At 38.2% G+C, this 26784-nt stretch overlaps 1 protein-coding gene across 1 annotated transcript in view; it reads left to right on the top strand.

Moving 5' to 3' along the window:
• The first annotated feature begins 343 nt into the window (after positions 1 to 343).
• Positions 344 to 26784, top strand: part of AFF3 (ALF transcription elongation factor 3) — a 451465-nt gene continuing 425024 nt past the window's right edge. The window contains exons 1-5 of the mRNA XM_040453633.1: positions 344 to 393; positions 1302 to 1412; positions 3716 to 3836; positions 5087 to 5399; positions 5532 to 5914. Coding sequence (XP_040309567.1) covers positions 344 to 393; positions 1302 to 1412; positions 3716 to 3836; positions 5087 to 5399; positions 5532 to 5914 — 978 coding nt within the window. The remainder of the gene's footprint in view (positions 394 to 1301; positions 1413 to 3715; positions 3837 to 5086; positions 5400 to 5531; positions 5915 to 26784) is intronic.

Genomic DNA, 26784 nt, shown 5'->3' with positions numbered 1-26784 from the left:
TTTGAATGGCAGAGGAGGGAAGAGGGATAAGTTTTAATGGTGAGAAATCAAGAGAAAAGCACTCTCCAGAATTGTAAGTACCTACAGAGATTTCACTGGTAATTAGTGGAATGGTGGACTTACTGTCAAGAAGATACTGTCTTTATGAGTTAAACATTTAGTGTTGACCAAAGAGATAAAATTTCAGACACTTAGAGAAAGATGGGGCATGTAAGTCCAGACTTTCTCTACAATGACATTTGCATTAAGCAGGTGACATTTTCCTAGGCCTGACATGACAGGTAAGGGTTGTGGTTCTAGTTAAGGATGAGGAACCAGGAGGGTCACCATTAGGAAGGGATAAATGTTCAGTGGAGGCTGGGGAAGAGAAACCAAAGGGAAAGCATTGAAGACGTATTAGCTCTCTTTTTGGGTTTCCTTTGCTCTCTTCCGGAGAAGGTGGGGATGATTGTCATTTTTGATCATTCTGGTTTCATCTGGTGGCATGGAAGATATTGCATGGCACAAGCATCATGGCTATCCTGTGAAAGATGGCCAGTGCATTTAAAAAAAACTGTTTATTTGTTTATTTTGAGAGTGAGGGGAAGGGCAGAGAGAGGGAGAGAGAGAAAGAGAGAGAGAGAGAGAGAGAATGAATCCCAAGCAGGCTCCATGTTATCGCACAGAGCCTGATGTGAGGCTCTGAGCCTGATGTGAGGCTCAACCTCATGAACTATGAGAACATGCCCTAAGCTGAAATCAAGAGTCAGACAGAGACTCAACCAACTGAGTCACCCACACACTCCAATGGCCAGTGCATTTTTATTAGTAGACTATGTGTAGGTGGTCCTGAGGGTGTTCAGTCTTTCTTAGTAGTAGAAGCTATAGGCTGGGTATGCAGGTAGAACCTCATTAGAGAACTTTAGCCAGCACTGGTGTGCATGTTGGAGTGCTTTTGGTTATCTTTAAATGGATTGGGGAATGAAGCAGGTTTAAAGAGGAGCAGCTTGCCTCTCACCTCCCAACTTCTCCATATTTTTAAGTGATTTTTACTCCCTGACCCTGGAAAATACAGTAAGTCTGATATCTGCCTAATTGATTTTTGCTTTCAGCCTAATGCTAAACATCTAAGCCATGTTGCAAAGTAGGCAGTGTTTTATAAATTTGTTTTCATTGCTATATTCTACATCATCCCTCCTTTTTTTTTTTTTGTCATGCCTCATATTTGGACCCTGATGTCCTGTGCCCTTTCCCATTGGCCTTTGGCAAAAATGCTGACAAACTCATACACATTCAGATACCAAGGGCTGATCAGGTTAAAGTGTTTCCCCTTCTTGTGGTGTCTACATTTTTTACAGGGGTGAAGACATCTTAAGCCAGAGGAATGACTCTCTAGTTGTGGAATTTCAGTCGTCAGCCAGCAGATGTAGGAGGTATTATTTTGGGTATGGGGGCCTCTCAGAAGTCCTGAAATCATCCTAAATGACCACCTGCCTGCTCCATGTTACATAAGGCCACTTCATGCATCATACCAGTCTTGTGTGTTTGGTTGGTTTGACCTTGCCTGAGGGCAGCAAGCATGTTTATGGAAGTCTCTGTGCATGGAGTCCTGCATAGTTGGTGCTTCGCAGATACCTGTGTGTGCTGGAGAGGGGAAGAAGTACGGTGCATGGTATGCAAGCTTATTTTTCTGATTGCCAAATGCTGGTTTGGGTCCTAAAGTTAGCAAGTTCATAGTAAAACTCGATTTGTCCCCTTGGTTAAAGCTCACTTCATGCCCATCCACAGCATGAGTCATGTGTTGTCAGAGCAGTCTCCATTTGAAATCCATGGAATGTTTGTGAAAGCTGCAGTCTCATATTGCGAATGTCCACAAGCAGGGCAGGGCAATCATAGCCTCTTCTTTGAACTTGAAGCCTGGTTCTGTGAATAAGAGTGTCATTTTCATCTTATGCCTTCCTTATGCCAGTCACTATCACTATAGCCATCCAGAGAGTTCTTAGTGATCGCAGTGTCAGAGCTGTGAGCCTCTCATTTGGTAAGGCTGTGGCTGCAGCCTCCGTTTATGTGAAGGTCACTGGTTGGACTCCCCTATCTAATAACTTTGGGTAACGTACGAAAGATGAATTAAAATGCTAATAGGTGATATGTTCTGGGTATTTTAACATTTCCTAATCTTAAATTTAAATGAAATTCCTTAGGTGTTCTCCCAGCCTTGCTGAAAGCATATTTAGCATTGCCCCTTAGCGAATTTAAAGTATATTCTATCCACCCGGGCAGAGCTAGAAGGATAAGCAATATGTATTTTATGATCATTTTATTTGTGTCCTCTGTAGCTACATGACACAAATATTCTCTTATACTCAAGATAGCAATTCAGCTAAAACAAAACCAAACAAAACAGGATCTCATTCTTTCATATATTTCTATGAACCCACAGATCCTTTCATTATTAACAACATTTAAAAGCAGTACATTGGAGTTTGGGCACCTAAAGCTATTCCAAAGCCATTTTGTAGATTACCTTCACGTTTAAACCTTACAACGCCATGAAACATCCCTGTTTTATAATGAAGACACTGGGGTGCAGAGAGGTTGTGTGGCTTTCCCATCATCATGTCGCTGGTTATGGGAGAACCACAGTCAGTAGGTGGTTGTCCTTGCTCCCAGCTCAGGCATCTGTGCATTAGATCAAGTGGGAGCTCTAAGCAGAACAAGATCACTTAAAATGCTTCTGCTAGGAAATGAAGACAGTGCTCATTCTGAGGGACATGTCAGGTATGTTGTCTCCACTGAGCCAGATTTACTTTATGTACCAAGCTGAAAAAAACATGTGTATTTCCTTCCTTCAGTAAAAGGGTCACTTCCTTATTATTAGTTGAATTAGCCCCTTTATTTCCTCCTTATGAGGGGGAAGGAACACTCCCTTAGTCCTCCCAGTTATCTGGTGTCTGGTCACTTCATAATTGTATTTTGGGAGAATAGATATTAATATTCTTTAACAAAAAGGCTGAGATCCTTGATGACACACCATAATTCAATTTCCGTTCTCTCCCTTCGTTGCCTGCGCCCCTTCCTCCTGGCACATTTTTCATAGTTAGGAGTGATAGTGTCAAATACATCAGAAGGAAGAATTGATTCAGTAGTAGTTTGACGACTTGACTGATTAGCAGAGATCAGAAGAAGGCTCATAACTGTGAAAACCACTGCAGCATGGAGTTTTAACAGCTCTTTAGGGAGCTAGTTAATGAAAGAATCACTACAGAAACACAGCCATGCAAAAAAAAAAAAAAAAAAAAAAAAAGAAAAGAAAAAAAAAGAAAAAGAAAGAAAGACAAGAACAGAAGCATTCCCATATAACACTCAGAGGCTATGTCTTAAGAGGAAATATGCTCATAATTTCTATTTACACATCACTGTAATTACTGTCTGCCTTAAGATTACTTTCAGTCTTCTCCTGTCAAAATTGCTTAGATATTTCCTGTTTTACATATCAGGCAGAGAGGTCTAGTACTGGTTGGAACTTGTCCTAAGGATTTTCTTTTGCTCCTAAAGAATGTAATTATCAGACACCCAAGCTCATACTGCTTGATTAGACTGGCTTTAATCTGATCCATGTTCTTATCATCACCATTTGTCCATGACCCAGACTTCTGCACTCAGGGGAATGTTTGACTGGGCTTTAGCCTTTAACTTTTTCCTATGTGGTTGTTCTCTTTTCTTTCTCCTGATGCAGCGTCTATGAACCAGATAGAAATGTGTTACGGAGGAAAGAACGAGAAAGAAGAAATCAGGAAACTCAGCAGGATGATGGTGCATTTAATTCGAGTTACTCCCTTTTCAGTGAACCCTACAAGGTAGATGGTTTTCTGTTGTTCATCTTCACCTTCACTTGTACCTCTACTTTCAGTCTGTATTGGAAGAGTCGACCAACCAAACTTCAGCTGGCTCTCTGCCTGGTCAGCCCAGGAAGACAGCTCAGCCGCTCAAAATGAGGTCTTCTCAGATCACAGATCTTGGTGTTGAGTTCACACGACTTGACTGCCTGCTCCCTCAGTAAAATATAACTTTTGCTTAATAGTGAGAGCTGTTTGCTGTGATTTTTATCAATAGTATATAGACTTCATTTCTGCATTGATTTTCAAAGTCAATGCCACTTGTTATGTTTTTTTCTCAGCTATTAGGAAATATAAAGAGGTTTGGTAACATTTGCCACACATGGGTCATGCTGCAATCAGGGTACCTGATAGGGTGATGAGAAAAAAGCTGCTGGATTGCTTCTCATTTATACCAAAGGTCAGAGATACAGCTTCTCTTCCAAAATGAAAGGTCTTCCAAGATTTCACTAATATCTGAGGCTGCACAGAACTATGGATAGTTTAGGCTGGTGGCTTCTTGCACATTTAGCCCCATGTTCATTTTAAGCTTTACTCTGACTTCTTTTGCCTGTCCCTCTGGGTTTCTGACAAGAATAATTATATATTTAGAAATTGGCAGCAGAACAATTTGAGCCAAATTTGAATTTTCAAGAAAAGCTTCCAAAGGGACTATAAAAAAGAAAAGAAAACCTAATCCTGGAAAGTCTTAATTGAGACTGTTTTGTGCAGCTACAGTGGTAATTTTCTGATTTCCTTAGCTGTAGCACACCACCAAGGATAGATTCCTTTTTGATGTAGTCTAAGGCTCTTAACAGCTTCCTGGTTCTGGCATGATACAGAGTGTGGATGGACTTCTTTAGCAAAGGACAGGTTTGTTTTTTTTTTTTATGTTTATTCATTTTTGAAAGACCGAGACAGAGCACAAGCAGGGGTGGGGCGGAGAGAGAGGGGGACACAGAATCTGAAGCAGGCTCCAGGCTCTGAGCTGTCAGCACAGAGCCCAACGCGGGGCTCGAACTCACGAACCGTGAGATCATGATCTGAGCTGAAGTCGGACGCTCAACCGACTGAGCCACCCAGGCGCCCCAGCAAAGGACAGTTTTGATGTCATCCCCCAACTCTTATTCTGAATGTGACAAGCCTACTGTGATCAATAATGGCACCTCTCCGTTGTTTCCTGTGTTTCTGTTGTCTCTAACAAGAGGGTACGTGTGTTTCTCTTTCTCCAGACGAACAAGGGAGATGAGCTCTCCAACCGGATCCAGAATACTTTAGGCAATTACGATGAAATGAAAGACTTTTTAACTGATAGATCTAATCAGAGTCATCTCGTTGGCGTTCCCAAACCTGGGGTTCCTCAGGCTCCTGTGAACAAGATCGATGAACATTTTGTTGCAGATTCAAGAGCCCAGACCCAGCCCTCATCTGTCTGTAGCACTGCATCTTCCACACCAGCAGCTGTCCCCGTGCAGCAGAGTAAGAGGGGCACCATGGGCTGGCAGAAGGCTGGGCACCCACCATCAGATGGCCAACAGAGAGCAAGTAAGCACGGACCCAGGTTGCTTGATTTGAACAGATCTGCTAACCCAAAGAACCATAATAAAAAACCTAACCACTCTGTGTCGAGCCCCTCATCCTCATCTTCCTCTTCTTCTTCTTCTTCTTCCAACTCAGCACAAGGCTCTCTCAGGACCTTGCTTGGAGATGGTGTTGGCAGACAGCAGCCACGAGCCAAGCAAGTGTGCAATGTAGAGGTGGGTCTTCAGACCCAGGAAAGGCCACCTGCTATGGCAGCCAAGCACAGCAGCAGTGGACACTGTGTTCAGAACTTTCCTCCATCCCTGGCTTCAAAACCCAGCCTGGTTCAGCAGAAACCAACTGCATATGTGCGGCCGATGGACGGCCAAGATCAGGCTCCTGATGAGTCTCCAAAGCTTAAGTCATCCACAGAAACCAGTGTGCACTGTACGTCATACAGGGGAGTCCCGGCCACCAAGCCAGAGTCCACCAGAGCCAAGGCCAAGCTGTCCAAGTTCAGCATCCCCAAGCAAGGAGAGGTAAGTTTTCTCAATACCACCTACATACATCTGAGCAGTTCTAAGTGACCACTGGACGATTACAAATTAAACTCCCATGCTTCTTTATTTCAGTGTGTGAACAACTCCATATGGTAGGATTTGTAGCAATCACTAAAGGAGGATGTACACATAAATAATGGTTTCCTATCAACTTTCTCAAATTGATTATCACCAAATTATTTTTAAGTTCCAACACATGCAGTTATGTGTGTACATTCATTCAGGAAAGGAATGTCTCCTTCAATATAGTTCAAGGGATTTTTTTTTGTATTGTTAATGAGTCAGTGTTGACACAGATACTATATATTGGAAATAAAAGTATTGTAAAGGCTATATATAAAGAGGTTAATTTTTATGTAAAAGAGTTCAGAAGTTTGACGCTTTTGTCAGTTTTGGAATGTTCCAGCACAGACTTCACAAAGTAAACCTCATAATGATTTTTAAAGTAACTATTAAATGACTCAATATTGAGGGGCACCTGGGTGGCTCGGTTGGTGGAGTATCTGACTCTTGATATCAGGTCTTCATCTCAGGGTTGTGACTTTGAGCCCCATGTTGGACATGGAGCCTACTTAAAAAAAAGACTTAATATTAAGTATGGTGCATATTCAAATGTATCAAAGTCTTGTCCATATTATAATATTTAAAATCCAGATTAATTGATTTGAATCAAGTAAGAACTCTCCTTGTCCTATAAAAATGATCTTAGGTTATATGAAGAGAATGAAATCTTTTAGTTCAGATTGTTCTGGTTTGCATCTTGAATTTATTTATTTGAAATTATTTATTTATTTATCTTGAAAGTATTTATTGCATTATAAAATATGTATATTGGATGTATAGAATATTAGAATTCAAGAAGGCAAATCACATAATCACAGGGGTAGCAAAGAAGCCATGATTACTCACTTGAACAGTAAATCTGGATGGAAAATGAAGTTTTGTCTTAAAGAACCACATTTCAGACTATATTACAAATTGATGACAGTTGTCAAGAGCACATGAAAAAGTATGCCTGCGCATTTTTTTTTGTTTTGTTTTGCTGTGATGTGGTATATTAACAAACATAAAATGTGAATTCTGGAGCATTGGATTTAAGAACTGTCCATTTTTTTTTCTTTTTGACACAGTCATTTTTAAAGATGGAGTTAACACTGCAGGATATTCTGTATATTTTAATTTGATTTAATAACCAAATGAAACACGAATGATTTGATGTTTCTTGTTGGGAGTCTGACAAGGCTGAAGTTAATCATTTCTGAGCTGAGCTATCACTTCAGAAAGCACCATGCACCAGTTGGGAGATCAACATATTACCCTTGAAGGAGAAGATATATATTTTTTTACTCTAAGGTGTTTATACAGGTTCTAAAGAAGAAATTAAGTGACATGTATATTAGTAACTCCTTTTATTATTCATTTATGATGGATCCCATAAAGTATTCTTAGGAATTAATAGAAGCAACACATAATTTCTGCAAGCATTTATGTTTTTAAAAGTTTGTAAGAAACACACATTAATATCACTTTACAAAATGAATTTATCAAGCCCTTTGATTTTTGTTGTCATCAAATGACCTGGCAAATTAAACATGGCTTATCCTTGAACAGAGGTGGCTGCAACCACCAGGAATCCCTTATAATTGTAATCCCAATTGATTCCCTGTTAAAATGATTTTTATGTGCCAAAGAAACTTCAAATTTATTAGGTGGTAATTTATTTATTTACTTTGTAACTCAATGAGTTGATAAAGCCCTGGTTAAAAGCCAGTTTTTGATAGCCAGTATAATCCTATGAAGATAACTATACAGTTTTCATTAGGCTTTGGGTATGTCATTAATAACATGGACACTTTCAGGACGCCCTTCCAAGACCCCAGATTGGGAATGACACATTGTACTACGATTCAGTAATCACAGAAAGAGGGAAATGCCTAGGATAGAAAGTCATACCAGGAGAAATTAGAGCTTTTAAAAAGGAAGTGTTTCATTTCCCCCATGTACTGACATCGAGCCAGTCAGCTTGCTTCCTTTCTAACATTCTATACTGAATACTCTAAAGAGGCCAATCAAGCGTGGTTAGGAAAAGGTAAGAAGTGTCATTCGTAAAACAAAGTTTTAATTGGTGGATTTGGTTTTTTTGTTTTTGGTATGAGAGATGTACAGTCCTTATTTTAGCAAAAAACTTTGCATATTATGGAAAATATGATAATTTGAATTTTGCAACACTTGTGTGTTTAATCGGTCTATTATAATAAGAAAATGAATCTTTCCCAGTTAGCAGCAGAATAGTATCTATAAGTTACATTTTCCATCTTTCAGACTCAAAAAGTTTTTTTGTTTGTTTGTTTGTTTGTTTGTTTTAATAGTACTCCGAGAGACCCTTTTATATATACCCTTTTGCAGGTATATCATTATTTATAGGACATCTCTATAAAATCTATAATCATAGCACAGAAACTGAAGAATTTTATCAGCTAATCAGTTTGTACTTTTATGGGGATATTTACCTTTATTTTCTGGAGAGAATAAAACAAATGTGGCAAACAAGAAATATTAATGCATATTTTTTTTTATGCAGACAATACCTATATAAAAATGTTCTCTTGATAGTACTGACATTAATTTTCAATGAGGTAAGGAATGCATTATCTTAGGGAAATTTACAGAGGCAGTGACCTGAAAGGAACTTTCCTGATTTGACTATACTTTCCCAGGGCATTAGGTGTAGAATAAGACTTATGCCTGTGTGAAGGTTTTGGGGGCTGAAAGGAAGTGTTAGGTAAAAATGACGTAAAGACAAGGGAGATGCAAATATAGCTGTATGGCATTGTGTAGGTACAGTCCTCATAAGAAATCAAATCAATGACTAGGTGTAATGTGATGTGAGAAATTGAAAAAAAAAAATCTAAGATGTGATCTCTATGTGCAAGAAATTTACATGAATTGAATAAATTAGACTCCAGCACTTAGCTTTTAATTTGCAATTTCTCTCACGTACAGTCCAAACTAAATTTAAAATTGGCCTTCTAGTCCTAGAAAATTTCCTCACCTTCATAATCCTTGTGGTAGAAAACTATTCAATGTTATTTTAAAAAATTGAGAATTTGTGAATCTCTTTTGCCTGATTTTATACTTCATGAAATTTTTCATTCTTTTTCTTACAACATCTGCACTCTATCTGCTGCCATGGCGAATTATTTGTTATAATTCTTCAGTCTTCAATAATAGGTAATTAGTGTGGAAAAATTCAGTGCAATTTGATGTGGAAGTTAAAGACCTCAAGGGAGTTCCTTAACTGATACACCTGTCTCCTGGCTGGTTTTCCCCAGCACAGTTTTGTGTTTAATGAAAAACATATTTTTGTTGTTATAGCTGAATTTTTGATTCTTGATGCCATCCCTCATTAAGTGAGCCTTCCCTGGAGTGCCACTCGGAAGGGTGACTAGCGTTAGGTGAGGGACATAAGAAATGACTGCAGCATGTGTTCTAGAACATTCTTGGGTAGGGCACACTAAATCTTATTTGCAGTTGAAGAAAATTTTTTGTTTCACATACACACACAAAATTGATGTTTTGCCCTTTACATGTAATTCAAGATCCAGACACTGGGGACTGTTAACCTAGGAGTAGATATAGGTTTTGTGGGACCTAAAATAAATACTGTCTTGGGAGTTTTCGTTAGGAAAAAAGGAGTAAAAAATTATCTTATGCTTGAAATTTTTACAAAAACATGCTTTAACTCATTGCTAGAGCCCCTCCTGGGGCCTTGGAGGAATGTTCACTTAAGAGGCCCTGAAGCTCATGCGTCATTAGCTTCATGCTGTATCTATCCTTCATTATCATGGAATAATATCCATGATATGGATATCCATGATATCATGTTATCATGATTATCATGATATCATGATATCATGGATATCCATTTCCATATGAATATCAGGGATATTCATTATCATGGAATAATACAAAATTATTGTTAAAATGATAATTTTAGATTTGAAAAGAGTAGTTTATATTGGCCTCAAACTTGGTAGAATTTAAAAATACATATGTATATGCTAGGTGATACAGGAAGACAGAAATGGGACAATCCTATAAAAAAGCCTAATATGCAGTGCCACTGAGACAAAGCACGGGAATATGGGCCTCATGGGCTATGAAATCAGTTTGTTCGGCAAGTTACAGCTTCACTGGTATTCCAAAACATACACATTTTAGTTTCTTTTTGTTATTAATTTAATAAGTAGCGGTGACTTAAGACCACTCTCACAGAGGGCTCTGATGGCTGAGAATAGAACACATCTGAAAAGCCAGGGAAGGAAGGAGAGAACGCAGGACCTGCTGCTCTTAGTTTAATCAATGATGAGGAAAGAGATACCTCAATTTGAATATCAATTAATAGACTGTGTGTATATTAGGACTTTTCCTAGTGGTTGATAATTCATCCACAAGAACAGAGACACCATTTTTGGCTGGTCAGAATTTTTTTAAAATAAGTAAATAGTTGAAGATGTATTGATTAATCAGCATTTTCACAATGGGCATTTTAAAATCACCATTTATACCATGAAAAAGAACAGAAAGATAAAGCACCGTGATTCCACAAAATAGCTTCCTAGAAAAGCAATTAACTGATTTTTTTTTTCTAAGTTCACAGAAGATAAATGATGTAGGCTTCCTATTTCCTGTCACTCTTGGTTACCTTTGTATGAAAATGGATTTCTTCCAAATTAAAGTCTGCACCAGCCTGTCGGACGGAAAAGGCATCTGCAGAGCAATGTGTACATTACATATTCATGCCAGTCTAAATTTCTTAATTACATTTGAGATGTATAATGTTTTCAAATGGAAGCATGCTATCTGATGGCTGGTTCATTGATGAAATGAGGATGTATGTCCAGATTGGAGACTCGGTTTCCCTGACTGTTGTAGTTTCATCCTCCCCATCGTCATCACTTCCATCCTCCTTCAAGAGGCCACATCTTGTGGGGCAGTGGGACAGCGGCGGGGGGAGCGGGGGGGTGGGCTTAGTACCAGCACAGATGGTTCTCCTCTGTGCTTCCTCCTCCCCATGTAATCCGTGCTATCTGTTCCTGGAGTGAGGACGTACACAACTTGTACCCTGTAGACTTAAAAGAGGGAAGACCCACAACTTTGATCTCAGATATGAAAGGACTTGTTTTCCATCTTATACATGGGTCATTTTGAAGGTCAAAATGAAGGCTGGCAAGTGGAAATGTTTCCATATTTTTTTGGTACTTTTATGTTCAGCCAGCAAGGCCCTGAAAGGTAAAGCACTTAGTCACTTAAAAATAACTTCAGCTTCTATAACCCTTTATTGAAAACTTTGAAGAAAGCATATTAAAATGTGTCTTGTGTGAAGGTGCTGGTGTCCTTTTCCACCCCCTTTCCTCTCTGGGTTCATATTATAAAACCACATTTTCTAGCCATAAGGTAGTAAACTACTCCCAATGATGGAGGCATTGAGGGTGAGACCCGGAGGGAGGCTATTAGCAAGTCCCCTCTACTTTCCCTGTATATTTTCTCAGTTCTCATAAAGTTTCCTCTCCCGGAAAGCATCTGGACAGATTATGGGGCTGTTTTCTCTTAAACTGCAACCTTATGTGTGTTGACTCCAAACCTGGGGCTAATCAAGAGCCTGAGGCCTCTGTGTTTGGAGCCACTTGAAAAGATGGTATATAATCCAAGAACCTCTCCTACCCTGGAAAAAGTATCACTTAACAGTCCAATGACAAAAGCCTCTTCTTTTGTAGTTCGTTCGTTCTTGTTTGGAAATCCTGGGCAAGCTTTCACATACATCAGGTGGGATCCTGATGGCTCTGCAAGGTGTAGGTTCAAATCCTGGCTCTCCCACTTATTAGACATGTGGCCCAGGGCAAGTGGTTTAACTTCTCTGGGCCTCAGTTTTCTTATGTGTGGAGAAAATGATAATATCTATGTGTCAGAGTTGCTGGAAAGAGGAGTCAATCGATGAGTTGAAGAATGTCATGTACTTAGCACAGTGACAATATAGTAAGCATTCAGTAAATATTGGCTATATTACTCTTCCTAGAAATACCTCTGAAATGACAAAAGCAAACAAGATAGAGAAATGATAGTATTGGAAGTGGTTGTGTGTGTGTGTGTGTGTGTGTGTGTGTGTGAGCTAAAGCGAGAGAGGCAGAGAGATGGGGGGAAGGGAAAGGAAGAATGAAGTTCCGGAAGTTTTTTGGTGTTTATTTGTTAGAAATAATGGAAATCTTGAAGACTGAGATTATCCTGGATTAATATCACAAAGCCTGAGTGACATGATTCTCTCTTATTTAATGCTTAGCCCCCTCCTGAGATTTTATTGCCAAGTCTGGGATCGAATTTTCTCTCTTCCTGTGCATTTGGCTTTCCTGAGCTATTATTACCTGTAGTGGAACATATCACACTTGAGCTTTATTTCTAGTTAAATGAAATATAAAATCAACAAGATATGGGCTGAGGAAAAGTGTTAAAATTTCCAGGTAGTATTTGTTTTTTATTTTTATTTTTTAACGTTTATTTATTTTTGAGACAGAGAGAGACAGAGCATGAACAGAGGAAGGGCAGAAAGAGAGGGAGACACAGAATCTGAAACGGGCTCCAGGCTCTGAGCTGTCAGCACAGAGCCTGACGCGGGGCTCGAACTCACGGATCGTGAGATCGTGACCTGAGCCAAAGTCGGCCGCTTAACCGACTGAGCCACCCAGGCACCCCTCCAGGTAGTATTTAGAATGACTGACTGAAATAGATCTCTTTGAAGCCACACAGTATTAAATAGCATGTTTAATTGGGCCGAGGAGGAGAATCACTTACCCACATGATTAACCAGCGTTACCAATACCTTTATGGTAGATGAGAGTGCAGTTTCCCTGCTGCCAGTCACACACTCTGTCCTGTGGCTGCAAGCGTGACAAGCAGCGTGCCAGCCGCCCCTGGACGTCGCAGTTTTCCATTTTGGCCAAAGGTCAGGCTTTAGGATCAACAGAGGTGTTGAGAAGTGATACTGACTGGGACCTGTGTCTGCAGTAATTGGCCTGATTTTAGAACAGAATGAGGAGTGTGGTTTCTGGAGCTAGATCTTCTGACTTTGACTGTCAGTCCATTGGCTAGCCAGATGACCTTGTGTCTCAGTGGCTTTATCTGTGACACGGAATCATGACTAGTAGGCCAGGAATGCCTTAACAAAGTACCACAAATTGGTTGGTTTAGAACAACAAATTAATTGCCTCACAGGACTGGAGGCCAGAACCCTGAAATCAAGGTGTTGGCAGAGTTGGTTTCTTCTGAGGGCTGTGAGGGAGAATCTGTTGTAGCCTAGCTTTACTGGCTTGAAGATGGCTGTCTTCTCCCCGTGTCTTTATGTTGTTTTCTCTCTATGTGTGTGTCTTTCTAAATTTCCCCTTTTTGTAAGGACATCAGTCATACTGGATTAGGGTCCACCATAATGACCTCATTGTTAACTTGATTACTTCTGTACAGACCCTATCTCTATCTAAAATTTATAACTGTGAAGGACACAATTCGATAAACAGTACCTGATAGCATTTGATAGCGTTTGTATGACTATTTAATAAGTTAATACTTGTACAGTGTTTAGAATAGTGTGGCTGGCACATAGTAAGCTCTTAAAAATCCACAGTAACAATAACTCAATAATGATAATATTATTATTTATAGTAGGTATGTTTACTCCACATTTACCTTCTAATATGCTCAGCCCTAGATGTTTTGAGAGTTCAGAATCTGGAAATTGAGGTGAGGTGGTGAATTTTACTAGAATATCCATGTGATAAAAGCAAGGATTTTGTTTTGTTTTTACTGGAGTTTGTTTACTGAAGTTTCCCTAACTGTGCCTGGCACATAGTTTGTGCTCAATAGGTATTTATTGAATTAGTTAATTAATTTAAGGATATGGGTGAAGGAAGTCACTCCCCTCCAAACACTGACCTCCTCTCCTTGGGGCCTCAGTAATTCCTGCAAAACCTTTTATGGGAGGAGAAAAGCCAAACACTTCCAACATATAATTTATAGCTGCCGTTACAAAGAGAAATGGGAACCATATTTACTGATGTATGTAAACACAGCCCATGTAAAATAAACCATAGAGCTATATGCTGGCCTCAGAAACAAAAGCCAAAGCAGGCGGTGTCTCTGCCAGGGATGTTATGTGCTCTGCCTCTTTTTCCTTGTTCTCCTTTGTTTGGTTTTCCTGAGCAGAAACTCTGGCCTCGGGGCAGTGTGTGCGGTGTTCTGTGTATGTGCTGCAGGCAGATGCTTGTTTCTCTGGCCACGTGATGCCAGCTGTAGCATGAGGACTTGGGAATGAGGAGGGTGGTGAGGGGGCCAAGGGAGAGTGGGGAAGAGACCACATTTTCAAACTTTCTGCTATGTGAATTAAGTTTTAATGGATTTGAAATAACTTGGAATACATGGGGTTCTTAGAGGTACTGATTTCCAGAATGTCCCTTTGGCCCTTTTTCTCTATATGTCATTTTGTGCTTCATGGATCTTGTTTCTGTCATGATTCATGTTTGACTTGTTCATGGTAATGCGTTATTTCATAATTTATGTAAACACAGTCCACACATTTATCCAGAGCTCTGTTTATTTGTTGTCTTGGAGACATATCCTTCAGAAATATTGCTGGTTACATAGCATTTGGGTCCACATAGCTAGTGGCATGCCTATAATACACAGTAAATGGTTGACTCTTTATCTGTGTGACAGAAGGCTAAACAGTAGAAAATAGGAAAATGTGTGCATTCCGTTACTGATCTACATAAGCCCTGGAAACAAATATAGATCAGCCACTCCCTTCCCCCCCTCGTTCTTGGATGTCTTGAAAATCTCACAGAGAGAGCATGGGCGAGGGAAGGTCTACTCCAAACCTCCTGTGGGATGTTTGACTACTCTCTGTGACGTCCTTACTGAGGCTCATCCTGTTTGTGCTCAACCCCCACAGCTAAGAGGGAAATTACCACCTCCTGGGATAGGCTTCCCATCTTTGGACAGCTCTCACCCTTCCTTGGGTTGATGTATAAGTCAACCTTCCAATAGCTTATACTTCTTAGCATTAGGTGTGCCCACTGGGACTTCAAATTGCTGGATATTTCACCTATGTTTGTGTTTTATTATTAATTCCTGTAGGTTAGGTCCTCTGGACAGTCCCTCCCTCAGGGTCACGCCACCCTTTTCCAGATGCCATCAAAGTAATTTAAACACGAGTTTTCAGAGGAACCTTCCTTGCTTCAGCATAACCTATCTTGATTATTCCTTTACCATTTTGATAGTTTGTGGTTAGTATTACTGTTTCTTACCCTTTTATAATTTGTGGTTAGTATTTCAGAAAAGGGAGCAAGCACAGCATAGTAAACGGGGCTGGGTTTACACCTGTAGAGGGGTACAGATAGACAGGTTTGGAGGATAGGGAGCAGGTTGCAGTATTAAAAAGAGTAGATAAAGTAATCCACATTAAGAAATTGAAACGTGAACCACAAGAGGGTGAGGCAACGTTAGCAGGAGGTACCTGGAGAAAGAAGAAGTTAGCTGGAGTAGAGTGGGTAGCTAGGGCAAAGGTGCAAGTGGAAACGGAACACACCTCCTTGCCCTATAATACCAAGAGGACAGTGTGCTGGAGTGGAATATACAAGGAGGAAGGGAATGGGAGAGGAAACCACATCACATAAGGGCTTTAGGCCACAGGAAGGACCATGGTATTACTGTGAGTGAGAATTGGGAGCCCTTCAGGGGTTCTGAGCACAAAGTGTCATGATCTATCTTAAGTATTACAAGGATCAGTGTGGCTGTCATGTTGAGAATAAACTATAATGGGTAGAGATGGAAGCAGGAGATCACTTGGCAGATGATTTCTTTAATCTGGGGCAGAGAAAGGGGGGAGATGATAGTAATTATAGGACCTAGGTTGTAGCAAAGATGATGAGAAGATTGGATTCTGGATATAATTTGGAGGAGAGTCAGGCAAGAATTGACTTGCTGGATGACAGATGGAGAGGAATTGGGGACAGATTTTTGACTTGGGCAACTGGAAGAAAGAAGTTACTTTAACTGAGATGGGAAAAACTATAGAAGCAGGTTTTTGAGAAGAGCAGGAATTCATATGAGCTTATTGGAGTTTGACAAGTATCTGTTAGACATCCAGGTAGATATGAGTAGACACATACATTGGAGCCACAGGTGTGGAATTTGGTAGAGAAGGAATATGTATCTGGACTGAAGATACAGATTTGGAAGTCATTGGCATACATGTGATAATGCCTTGAGGCTGGATGAGGTCCCTCAGATTAGTGTGGCTAAAGAAGAGGGCTGAGCCCTCATGTACTCCTACATCAAGGGGTTAGTGAGAAGAGAAGGTGCTAGCAAAGGAGACAGAAAGGAAGGGATCAGTAGGCAGGAAGAAAACAGTGCAGTATCTAGAAGACAGGAGGAAAATGGTATCAACAAGGGAAGGAAATTAATCAGTTTCAATTCTTGGTGTTGGATTTAGTAACATGGAAGTCACCAGTTACCTCAATGAGCATTTTGGAGGCCAAAGTCTGAGTTTAAGAGAAAATCATGAGAAGGAATTAGACACATGACATATAGACAGCTCTTTCCAGAAATTTTGCTGTAAAGGGCAGCAAAGATTTTGAGAGTAATATGTCTTCATTATAAAAAATTTGGATAACATTAAGAACATAAAAGAGAAAAAAAATCACATGTAATCCTGCAATCTGGAAGTAGTTACAGTTAACATTTTGGTATAGATCCTTCTGGTCTTTTTCTATACTTAGACCTTCTTTATTGAACTGGGGTGAAGCTATCGTATATGGTTATTTTCCCAACTATTTTCCTTACATACCAAAACCACTTTGCCATGTCATTGAACAGTCTTTGGCAACGTTCAGCGTATGGTCTTTGCATCTCATTTAGTTGGGAACTTCAGTGGTTTTATCCTATGGAGATTCCATAATTTATTTACACAACCCTTTTGTTGGGCATTTAGGCTGTTTTTGTTTTTTTTTCACTATGCTAAATTATTCTGCAATAAATAGCCTTATAAGTAAATTTGTATAGATATCATATTTTCAAGGAAAAACTCTTGGACATCTAATTTACAATTCTAAAATGAAGAAAGGTTATCATATATAATCTTTTGTAATTTTCTTTTCACATTCTTTACCCATTTTTCCACTGAAGTGTTTGTATTTTTTCTTACTGAGTTAGGAGTTTCTTTAAAAATTAAGAAGATGAACCTTTTCTAAATATATTGGAAGCAATTCTCCCCTTTCTTGATTAACCTTTGTTTATAATGTAGAAATTAAATTTTGTATCTCGTTTCCTTTTGATCTCTTCCTTTGTAATAATGTTAAAAAGGCTATTTCCATAGATACATTAAAGAGTTAAGTCTAACATGTAAAACCATAAAGGAACTAGATGAAAAGTTATGCATCTGGAATTTATTTTGATACAAGATAAGACTTTACTTACTTGTTTATATTTCCCCACAGCCATATTCTAGCATAAGTGATTGTTCAGTCCATCTTTTCTTTATAATTCAGTATGAAACAAGTGGTAAACACTCCATCTTTATGGAATTGTGATGTAGCTGTAGGTAGGGATAAAATAATGTAATTTCTTGTGAGATGGAAATCTTAAATCAAAATGTTCGATCCTTTCTTCCAGAACCTGGCCTAAGTTGTGCACTTCCATAGTCTGCTCCAATCACCAAAGAGCTTCCTTTCTTCTAAATTCCAATAAGGTCACTATGTGTTATATTACTATTTATTATTATTTATTGTTTTGTTTGTCTTGTCTCACAAATATATTGTAAGCACTTTGAGGACAGGCTCTGCTTCTCATCTGTCTTTGCACTATCACCTAGAATAGGATTCTGTTAGATCTAGTACTTAATTATTTTGTTCCTGAAGTCTGGACTTTGAGATTTTGTACCTGATAAATAGAGACAAACATACTGTAACTGGTTTGAATGATGTTAGTTAGATCAAGGACAAAAATAAAGACTGGAAATGAATATATTCATATAAATGAATATTATAATAGCATATAATCTTACCCAGGCTTCATCCCTGTCTACTTACCAGACCTCTTGCTGTTTCCTAAGCATGCCATTTTCTTTCATAATAGTCTGGCTTTGCTTGTATGCCTGTAGTATTGTTCTTCCTTAGTTTGCCTGCCAAATTCCTCCTTCAAGTCCAGTTCGTCTTACAGAAAATGATAATATATTTGTAAATTAGAAAGCCACCACCCAGAATTGATCACTATTAATATATTGGTATATTTGCTTTCTATCTTATTCTTGATATTTTTCTGCTTACTTACTCATTGTTTTTGTTAACACATTACATACTCATTCAAATTATCTAAATAATGAAGAAAATGAAATTTAAAAATCAACTCAAATCCTACCATCCAGAAAAAAGTGTCCCACAAACATAAGATGAATTTCATTCCAGATAACATTCTCTTTGTTCACCTCTATCTCTGTTTATATTTCTTTGGTTTTGCCAGTTTGGAGACTGTCTTGAGCATTGGTATATATATATTCTTCAAATATGGCTATCCTGTTACTTCTTGAAAATGGTTCTTTCTGCTTGAATACCTAAAGAATTATTTCTTTAAACTTCTGCAGTTTAATCAAAATATGTCTTAGCATTTCCCAAAACATGGATTGCTCTTTCAATCTTGCCAGAATAGTTCATTCTTCCAGTTCAGGGAATTTTCCTGTATTAAGTGTTTACACACATTGTTTGCACACACTGTTTTTGATTTGCCTCTTAAAGGAATTAATTACTCTTCTGTTGAATCATCTTTATCTTTCATATCTGTTAGTTCCTTTCTAATTGCTTTGATCTTTATTATTTCACCTGTAATCACTACTGTTTTCCTAAGCCTTTCCTACATGTCAGTGATCAGTTTTTGGTACCTATTCTGTTTCTTACTATGTCAGTTTTTTTTTCATTAACTCCATCACATGACTATACAATTTTGTTAACAAAAAATTATACCCCCCCCAATTTCTTAAATCATTCTCCTCTAAGAATTTACACAATTTTAATTCTCACTTGTATTTTGTTCATGTACAATTTGTTTACTGTTATAATTCAGGGTTTTATTTTTCATGAAAAAGTTAGAAATCAAGCTGTCCTTTGCTTTTAATACCACATATTGGTTCTTCCTTTTAATGGACATTTTCTAGTACCAAACTCTCAGAAGAAGAAGCATATCTATTAGATCTTAATTGGAACATGGTGCCGCTTCATGTGATAGATTCCAAAAACGGCAGCTTAAATACAAAATAAAAGCTTATTTTTCTTTCATTATAAATTTGAGGTGGAATGCTGGTTCTGTTCTGTGACATCCTTTTATGGATGCAGGCTCCTTTTATTCTGTAGCTTTATAACCTAGAAGAGGGCTACACTTGTCCACCTGATCCAAGATGGCCCAGGTTCCTTCTGAGGGAAGAGGAAGGGGAATGGGGAGGGAATATCCAGTCATTTAAAGCTTTAACCTGGAAGGATCACAAAGCACAGACTTCTCTCTCTCTCTCGTATCCCATTGGCCTCAATTAGTCACCTGTCTTTCTTAGCTTCAAAGAAGGATGAGAAATGTGTTCATCCCTTACTCTGGGTCACCACATGTCCAGATACTTTTTATTATGGACAAAGGGATGAATAGATAGTGGGGGAAAACAAGCAACCTCAGCCCTATAGTAGTTACTTTATATCAGTGGTTATTTAAGGGTTTGTCTCATGATTTTGGGGAGCCCTTCAAAAGAAAGAATCCTTTTCTCCATTCTCATTTCCCCAGTGCCTGAGTCCAACATATAATAGGTGTTCAGTAGTTTTTTGTTAGATAGTTGTTTTTTAATTACAGTGACCCAAGTCATATAATTTTTTGAATTTCTGAATGAATGGGGTCTATAAACTCATAAAGTGTTTTTAGAAAATTATAAAAATTTTTGACAAAGAGGAAAGGGCTCCCTATTATATTATTCTAGTTTGATAATTGTCCCTGAAATCAATGATAGCTACAACATATATGAATTTGACTGAAGTATAAATATAACCAGTAATATAGGCTCTTCTTACTCAATATGAAAATGTCTTTGGATAATAAGTGGATTCCTATCTAAATTCATGAGTTCTCTTATGACATTTGGGTTAAGCCTGAAATGGATTAATCTTTTTCTGATAAAGTTTCATAAGCTGTGATTTCTCTGGTGACCACATTTAATTAGATATTAAATAAACTGCTTATCTTTATACCAACAGGTTTTATGACAGCATTTTTTCCCCTGAGCTGTACTTCACAGATTAAGTAGCTAGCAGTAGTAAAAAAATAAAATAAAATAAATTGTTTTGGTAACCATAATATCCTTAGATTGGAAATTAAAACATGCCCATTTTTTAAATGAAAAATAAATATTCAAGCTTAGATTTAAAGAACAGAGACAGTAAGGTAGTCTAAATATATACATTCCAATGAAAATAAATTCATTTTGTTTTTCTAAGTACTATTTTATATATTTTACCCCTACAAATTGGCTATGCCTTTTTTAAGTGGAAAAAATTCCATTTAATTAGTAAAGGCAGAAATATTTTGTGATAAGGTTCTGAAGGTTTTAATTAAAAACTTGGATTTTCTTTTTTTTTTTTTTATTTTATAAATTACAGTAAGAGTCTCCAACCCCAGTATACTCATGGCATTCTGACTCACCTGTTTGTTTTTTTTTTTTTAACCCCAAGTGTTGGTGTGGAGGGTAGAGACTTGCAGTTCTTGTGGATGCTAATTTAATCTGCTGTTTTAGCAACTGGAACACCACAGAGATTGATCTGGAAATACCAGATGACCTTTTGTACAGATCAGAGCAGGAGAGTTTCTGAGTTGCCTGCAGTACTGAGATCCAAAAGGAAAGGAAGATCAGCAGTTGTCAGATTGCCTAAAGGCGTAAAATCTGTAAAGGGTTTAATTTTTCTCAGTTCTATACCGTTTCCTAGAGCACAGCAAATTTTTAGAAGAGACTCACTCTCCAGAAGTTTCTTTAGTTCCATCAAATTGAAAGTGAAATGATTTTTACTTTTCTCTATTAGTCCCTCCACCTTCCCAGGTAAACTTGAAGTGAAGAAGGCACAGGGAGAGGTGAGTAGCGTAGCCTCTCTGCAAAAGACCTGATGGCTGAACTGGTTATACAAAGGCTGGAGTTGGTTGGGCTTCATCTGAATTCCTGATTCAAGTTTCTGGCATGTATTTCAGATTGGTATCTTTGAGACCTTGGTGGTTAAGCAGCATTCAGGCCGAGGTCTTTTTTTTTTTTTTTTTTTTGTAACAAATGCTTTCTGGGTATGAACCTCATGTGCTGGAATGATCTTGGATTCTCCTTCTTTATCCATACCATATCTTATTGATTATTCTTTTCATAAGTCTCTCATATTCTTCCAGATCTTAGTGTTACTCTCCTCTTTAACTATTTCACTTTGATACTAGCTTTTCAGTGTTTATCTTGTCAACATCTCTTTAATAAGCCCTGAACAGCATTGTCTGATCAATTAATCTCAGGTTCCACTTCTTTCTCACCAGCTGCGAATACTGGCCAGCTCCCTAGTCCTTGTAAGATATGGAACATTTTATGGACAAGAGTATGTGAAGTTAATTTCATAATTCCTTTAAAAATTTTTAACTGTGATAAAAAACACATAGCATACAATTTACCATCTTAACCATTTTTTAAATTAAAAAAATATTTATTTATTTTTGAGAGAGAGAGAGAGAGAACATATGCATACCTAGGCAGGGGAGGGGCAGAGAGAGGGAGACAGAGAATCCCAAGCAGTCTCTGCCACTGCTCAGCACAGACCCTGATGCAGGGCTTGAACTCACGAACCATGAGATCGTGACCTGAGCCAAAATCAAGAGTTGGATGCTTACCCAACTGAGCCACCCAGGCGACCCTTGACCAGTATACAGTTCAGTAGTGTTAAGTATATTCATGTTGTTGTGCAGCAATATTTCATAATTTTTGAAGGTTTTATTCTCCTCTCACTGAAGAGAATTGTAAATTCTGTTAAATCTAACGTGGATTTTAAAGGATTCTATATTTAAGTGTTTAAGAACTTCATGCCAGTCAATTGAAATCATTATGTGCAATTAAGTGGTGGCTGTTGGAATCTTCCTTGACTTCAGTTGTGATTTTGCTACTCTTCCTTTCTCTGGTGTCTCTTAACTGAGTAAGGATGTGCTTCAGTAATGTTAGGCACTTAGTAACTCTTTGTTGATTGGCCATGTGGGATGATAGAGCCATTGTTAATATAGGATATTGCTTTTCCTGACCATCCTTCCAGGAATACAGGCTAATCCCATGATGTTCCAGTGAAACATAATTCAGCTACATCAAGAAAAAATAGCTTATATTGTTAACATTCTTTAGCAATTGCAATTAAAAAGAGAACACGTGAAAGTTGCAAAATGCTTTTCTAATGTCTGTTAATGATTTTATTTGAGTGAATTATTTGATTTCATTTGCATTCTCACATGCCTTAGAAACAATAAAATGGAGGGGAATGAACTGATTTTTAAATAGTGGGCTAGTTGCAAACAGGACTAACTACCTGCAAGACTTTGATCAATTCTCTGATTCACTCTGGACTTCAGGTGTATTTAATTAGATCCTGTTCTGTTCCAACCATATTTTGATTCCTTTACATGATGTAGCAGTGACCAAAGTAACAATATAAAACACTGTCAGGCTCAGCACTATATTCTGTTTCTGGATCATATAAAACAGAACAATAATTACAATAATCCTTAAGATTACAATAAATTACAGTAAAAATACCTTCAGATGACAGTATAAAAAATGTCACATAAGACATTAATTAATTTTGTATTTTATACATTGAAATGTTGGTATCCAGGATTTTATACTCTTTTTGTTCTACACATTTTCCCCAGAGTTGGGGGAGGGGCTTTATCCATTCCAATGACTTCATATACCATTTGTATGATTACAATATGTATCTCTAGTTCTGACCTTCCTTCTAGGCTGAAAAGCCATATTTCTAATTGCTTGCTTTCTTTTCTTTTCTTTTTTAAAATTCAAAAACATTGAGTATAGTTAACATACAATGCTACCTTAGTTTCAGGTATACAGCATAATAGTGATTCAACTTCTCTATACATTTCGCTATGCTCACTGTCTAACTGTTTTCTCGATGTGCCCCTATGGATGTTTTTGTAGGCACTCCATACTTAAGATGACCAGCACCCATCATACTGTCTTTCTGCAGAGCAGAGTTCTTTGAAATTCTCTGTCTTGGCTACAGGAGTGCCTTACACTGGGTCTCTAGGCTAACCTTTGAAGTCTTTCTCATTTGTTATGTTTCCGTCATTCCACATGTACCCCATCATGGATTACTTTTAATTTTATTCTGAGATAGTCTCTTGAGTGGGGTCCCACATCCCTATATTTTGTCACCTCTTGGCTTTTTGCCATTCATCTCTTCCAAATTTAGTGCAACATTCACATCTTACCAGACATGAACTGCTAAAAAATACATTTTTCTGATGAAGAGAAAATGGAAGACAAATCTGATCATGTTACATTCTTACTCCAGCAGTTCCTGTTTCCCTTCTTTCCTAGAACAACATTTAGTATTCCCATGTGTAATCTATAGAACATTAATTTTGAGGGATGTCAATAGTTATGTGAAAATGGCATTTAAGTTAAGATGGTTTTTACTGAGGTATTACACTCAGCCCAGTGTAATATACATTACACTAAATATATATTATGAATCTCTGAAAGGAGACTTAAGGTTGTAGCATTTTCTAAACTTACTTGATCAAAAAATGTTTTGGGGGGCACCTGGGTGGTTCAGTAGGTTATATGCCTGACTTTTGATTTTGGCTCGGGTCATAATTTTGTGGTTTGTGGGATCAAGCCCTGCGTTGGGCTGACAGCACAGAGTCTGCTTGGGATTTTCTCTCTCCCTCTCTGTCTCTCCCCAGGTTGCATTCTGTCTCTCTCTCTCTCTCAAAATAAATGAACTTAAAAAAAAGTTTTGGTTGTGTGTGTGTGTGTGTGTGTGTGTGTGTGTGTGTGTGCGCGCAAAATAGCTCAGGGAATTAGTATTCTGAGAAACAAAATCTAGAAAATACTAACATAGAGATAAAAAAAATCTAATACTTGGACCTAGCATACAGCCTTCACAATCTTACGTCAACTCACCCTTCTAGCTTTGACCTCACAACACTAATCCAGGTACACTACACTTTAGCCACTCTGAACTTGATGGCTGTATTCCCACCCACACCCACCCCCAATATACCATGGCTTCCATGCCTTCATGCTTTTACTGTAGGTTTTTCCATACCAGACATTTTCTGCATCCACTCACTCCCACCCCATCAAGGCAACTGTCACTAAAGCACTTTTGTCATCTCCTATGTGAAACCTCTGCTCCTCATGGAATGGCTTGGTTTCTGTGTTTCTGCACAGAACTTCTTGTCTCTGCATGCCCCCGCCATCTATTATCCATCCATCCATCCATCCATCCATCCACCCGTCCGTCCGTCCGTCCGTCCATCTGTCCATCCGTCCATCCATCCTACTATGTTTTCATTAGGCTCACATATCTCTCTTTCACAGTCTGTGAGCCCCTAGTAAGGCTAGTGCCCTGTCTTATTCATGTTTAATCTTTGGCATCCAGTACAGTGTTTATCTTGAAGGTGCTTCATACATTAATGTCAAATTAAATAAAAAGCTTTAAAAAATCACATAGCAGTTCTTATAACAGGATTCATGGTATTTTATAAGCAAGCATTATCCCAGCCTAGAGATTGAGAAAATAATATACTTTACATCTTACATCCTGTCAGAATTCTGGCTGGACATTAAATTCTTAAATAACAGAATTTTTTAAGCGTATGGGTAGTGCAGGAGCAATCTTATGGATAAAAGCTTCATTTGGAGTAGCCAATGATCAGACAAGTGTCCACACTTTGAGAATAAATAGGAGTTTGAAATCACAATTTCATTAAGGGCACAGATCTAGTTTCCTTAAATTATGATTACAAAGGAGTTATTTAAAACAAATAAATGCTCATAGTTTGGCATAAGCAAAAGTTCAAGTAACATTGGGTATCCCAGCCAAAGATGAGAATAAATCAAAATTAAATGAGCCCTGCATGGTCCTGTGTCGTAAGCTGGATCTCAGAATGACAGTCTGAGAGCACCTGTGGATGGATCTAAACTAACATTAGCTGAACACACCAGCTCCAAATATGCTATTTGTGGAAGCATTGCATGGGAAAGTGAAACCTAATGTTCTTTTCCCTATTCAACATAACACCAATTTATGGAAAGTTTCATTACGTTACGTACAAGTTTTCTAGGGCTTTCACTTATAAACGTGGACCCCAAATAGATTAATGCCAAGCCCGTGGATAATGTTTCCCATATCCCTTTCTTTTAGGTATGGTTTAGCATTAATTGTTGCATAGGATCAAGCTATCAGAAAAGAATTCAGCCTTTGCAACAGTGTTGAGCTAGATGAACACACATGTGGAAAGAGGTCAGAGAGATCCTCCTCTTAGGCTAAGAAAGTGTCTTTCTGCCTTTGACCCCTGGTTCATGCACTGATGGTCACTGTTTGAGAAGTGCAGCTGTGAAGCCAGTTAAAGTAAAGGGCATGTGATTATGTTTGTAACGATCAGCTGTTTTGTTCACCTAAGACCTGGCTGGGATGAAAGTGTAGAAAACACCCCTCTCATCATCAGCCACCTCAACTTGTTTAGTAGGTTTACTTCTCCAGATACTCTGATGCCTTAATACTTGTTTGCAGATTAACTTGCATCTGTAAATTCTGAGATTTGCAATTCTGAATGAAAACTCTATTTAATCTACAAGTTACACATTCTTTTTTTTTTTTTAATTTTTTTTCAACGTTTTTATTTATTTTTGGGACAGAGAGAGACAGAGCATGAACGGGGGGAGGGGCAGAGAGAGAGGGAGACACAGAATCGGAAACAGGCTCCAGGCTCCGAGCCATCAGCCCAGAGCCTGACGCGGGGCTCGAACTCAACGGACCGCGAGATCGTGACCTGGCTGAAGTCGGACGCTTAACCGACTGCGCCACCCAGGCGCCCCAAAGATACACATTCTTGAACCATGCACATTAAGTATTTTGATGGGGGTAGGGTTTTAAATCTAATTTTAAATATTCAGGATCTTAGAAAATATGAGGTAAACTTAAGTAGGCGTTATCTTGCACATTCTACCTTTGAATTAGTTTATTCACATCTGTGAATTTCTATTAGGATTATTGTTCCTTAGGTAAAACTGTAATAAAATGACATTTAAAAGATGCTCTTAGAACCACTTTTTTCTGAAAATCACATGTTTAGAACTTGTTTGCTTTAAATTATAGCACTGGTAATGAAATACACAAAAATTTGTTTAACGTTCATACCTTTTGGGAGGATAATCAGTTTAACATATTAGACAAGAGACTATCCTAGAATGTCGTACCATTAATTTAAGCTTAAACATTTGGCCAATTTAGTCCTTCAAAAAGTAAAACTTATGACTTGATAAATATTAATAAAGATACTACTGTAACAGTGTCAGAAGTTTGTGAACACTGCATGGATTGGGTCATGTGAAGAGGTTGTGACTAACATTGGTGAGCAGGTACTTATTGTTGACACTGAAAATCATGAAATTCAGCATGATTCACCTTACCTATCTTTTATTTTATTTTATTTTATTTTATTTTATTTTATTTTATTTTATTTTATTT

The sequence above is a fragment of the Herpailurus yagouaroundi genome, unplaced genomic scaffold (genome assembly GCF_014898765.1).
Source record: "Herpailurus yagouaroundi ecotype Mexico unplaced genomic scaffold, PumYag 210, whole genome shotgun sequence".
In the NCBI taxonomy this organism is placed as follows: Eukaryota; Metazoa; Chordata; class Mammalia; order Carnivora; family Felidae; genus Herpailurus; species Herpailurus yagouaroundi.
Note: the sequence above shows the minus strand (reverse complement) of the source record. Positions and strands in the feature narration are given on the sequence as shown.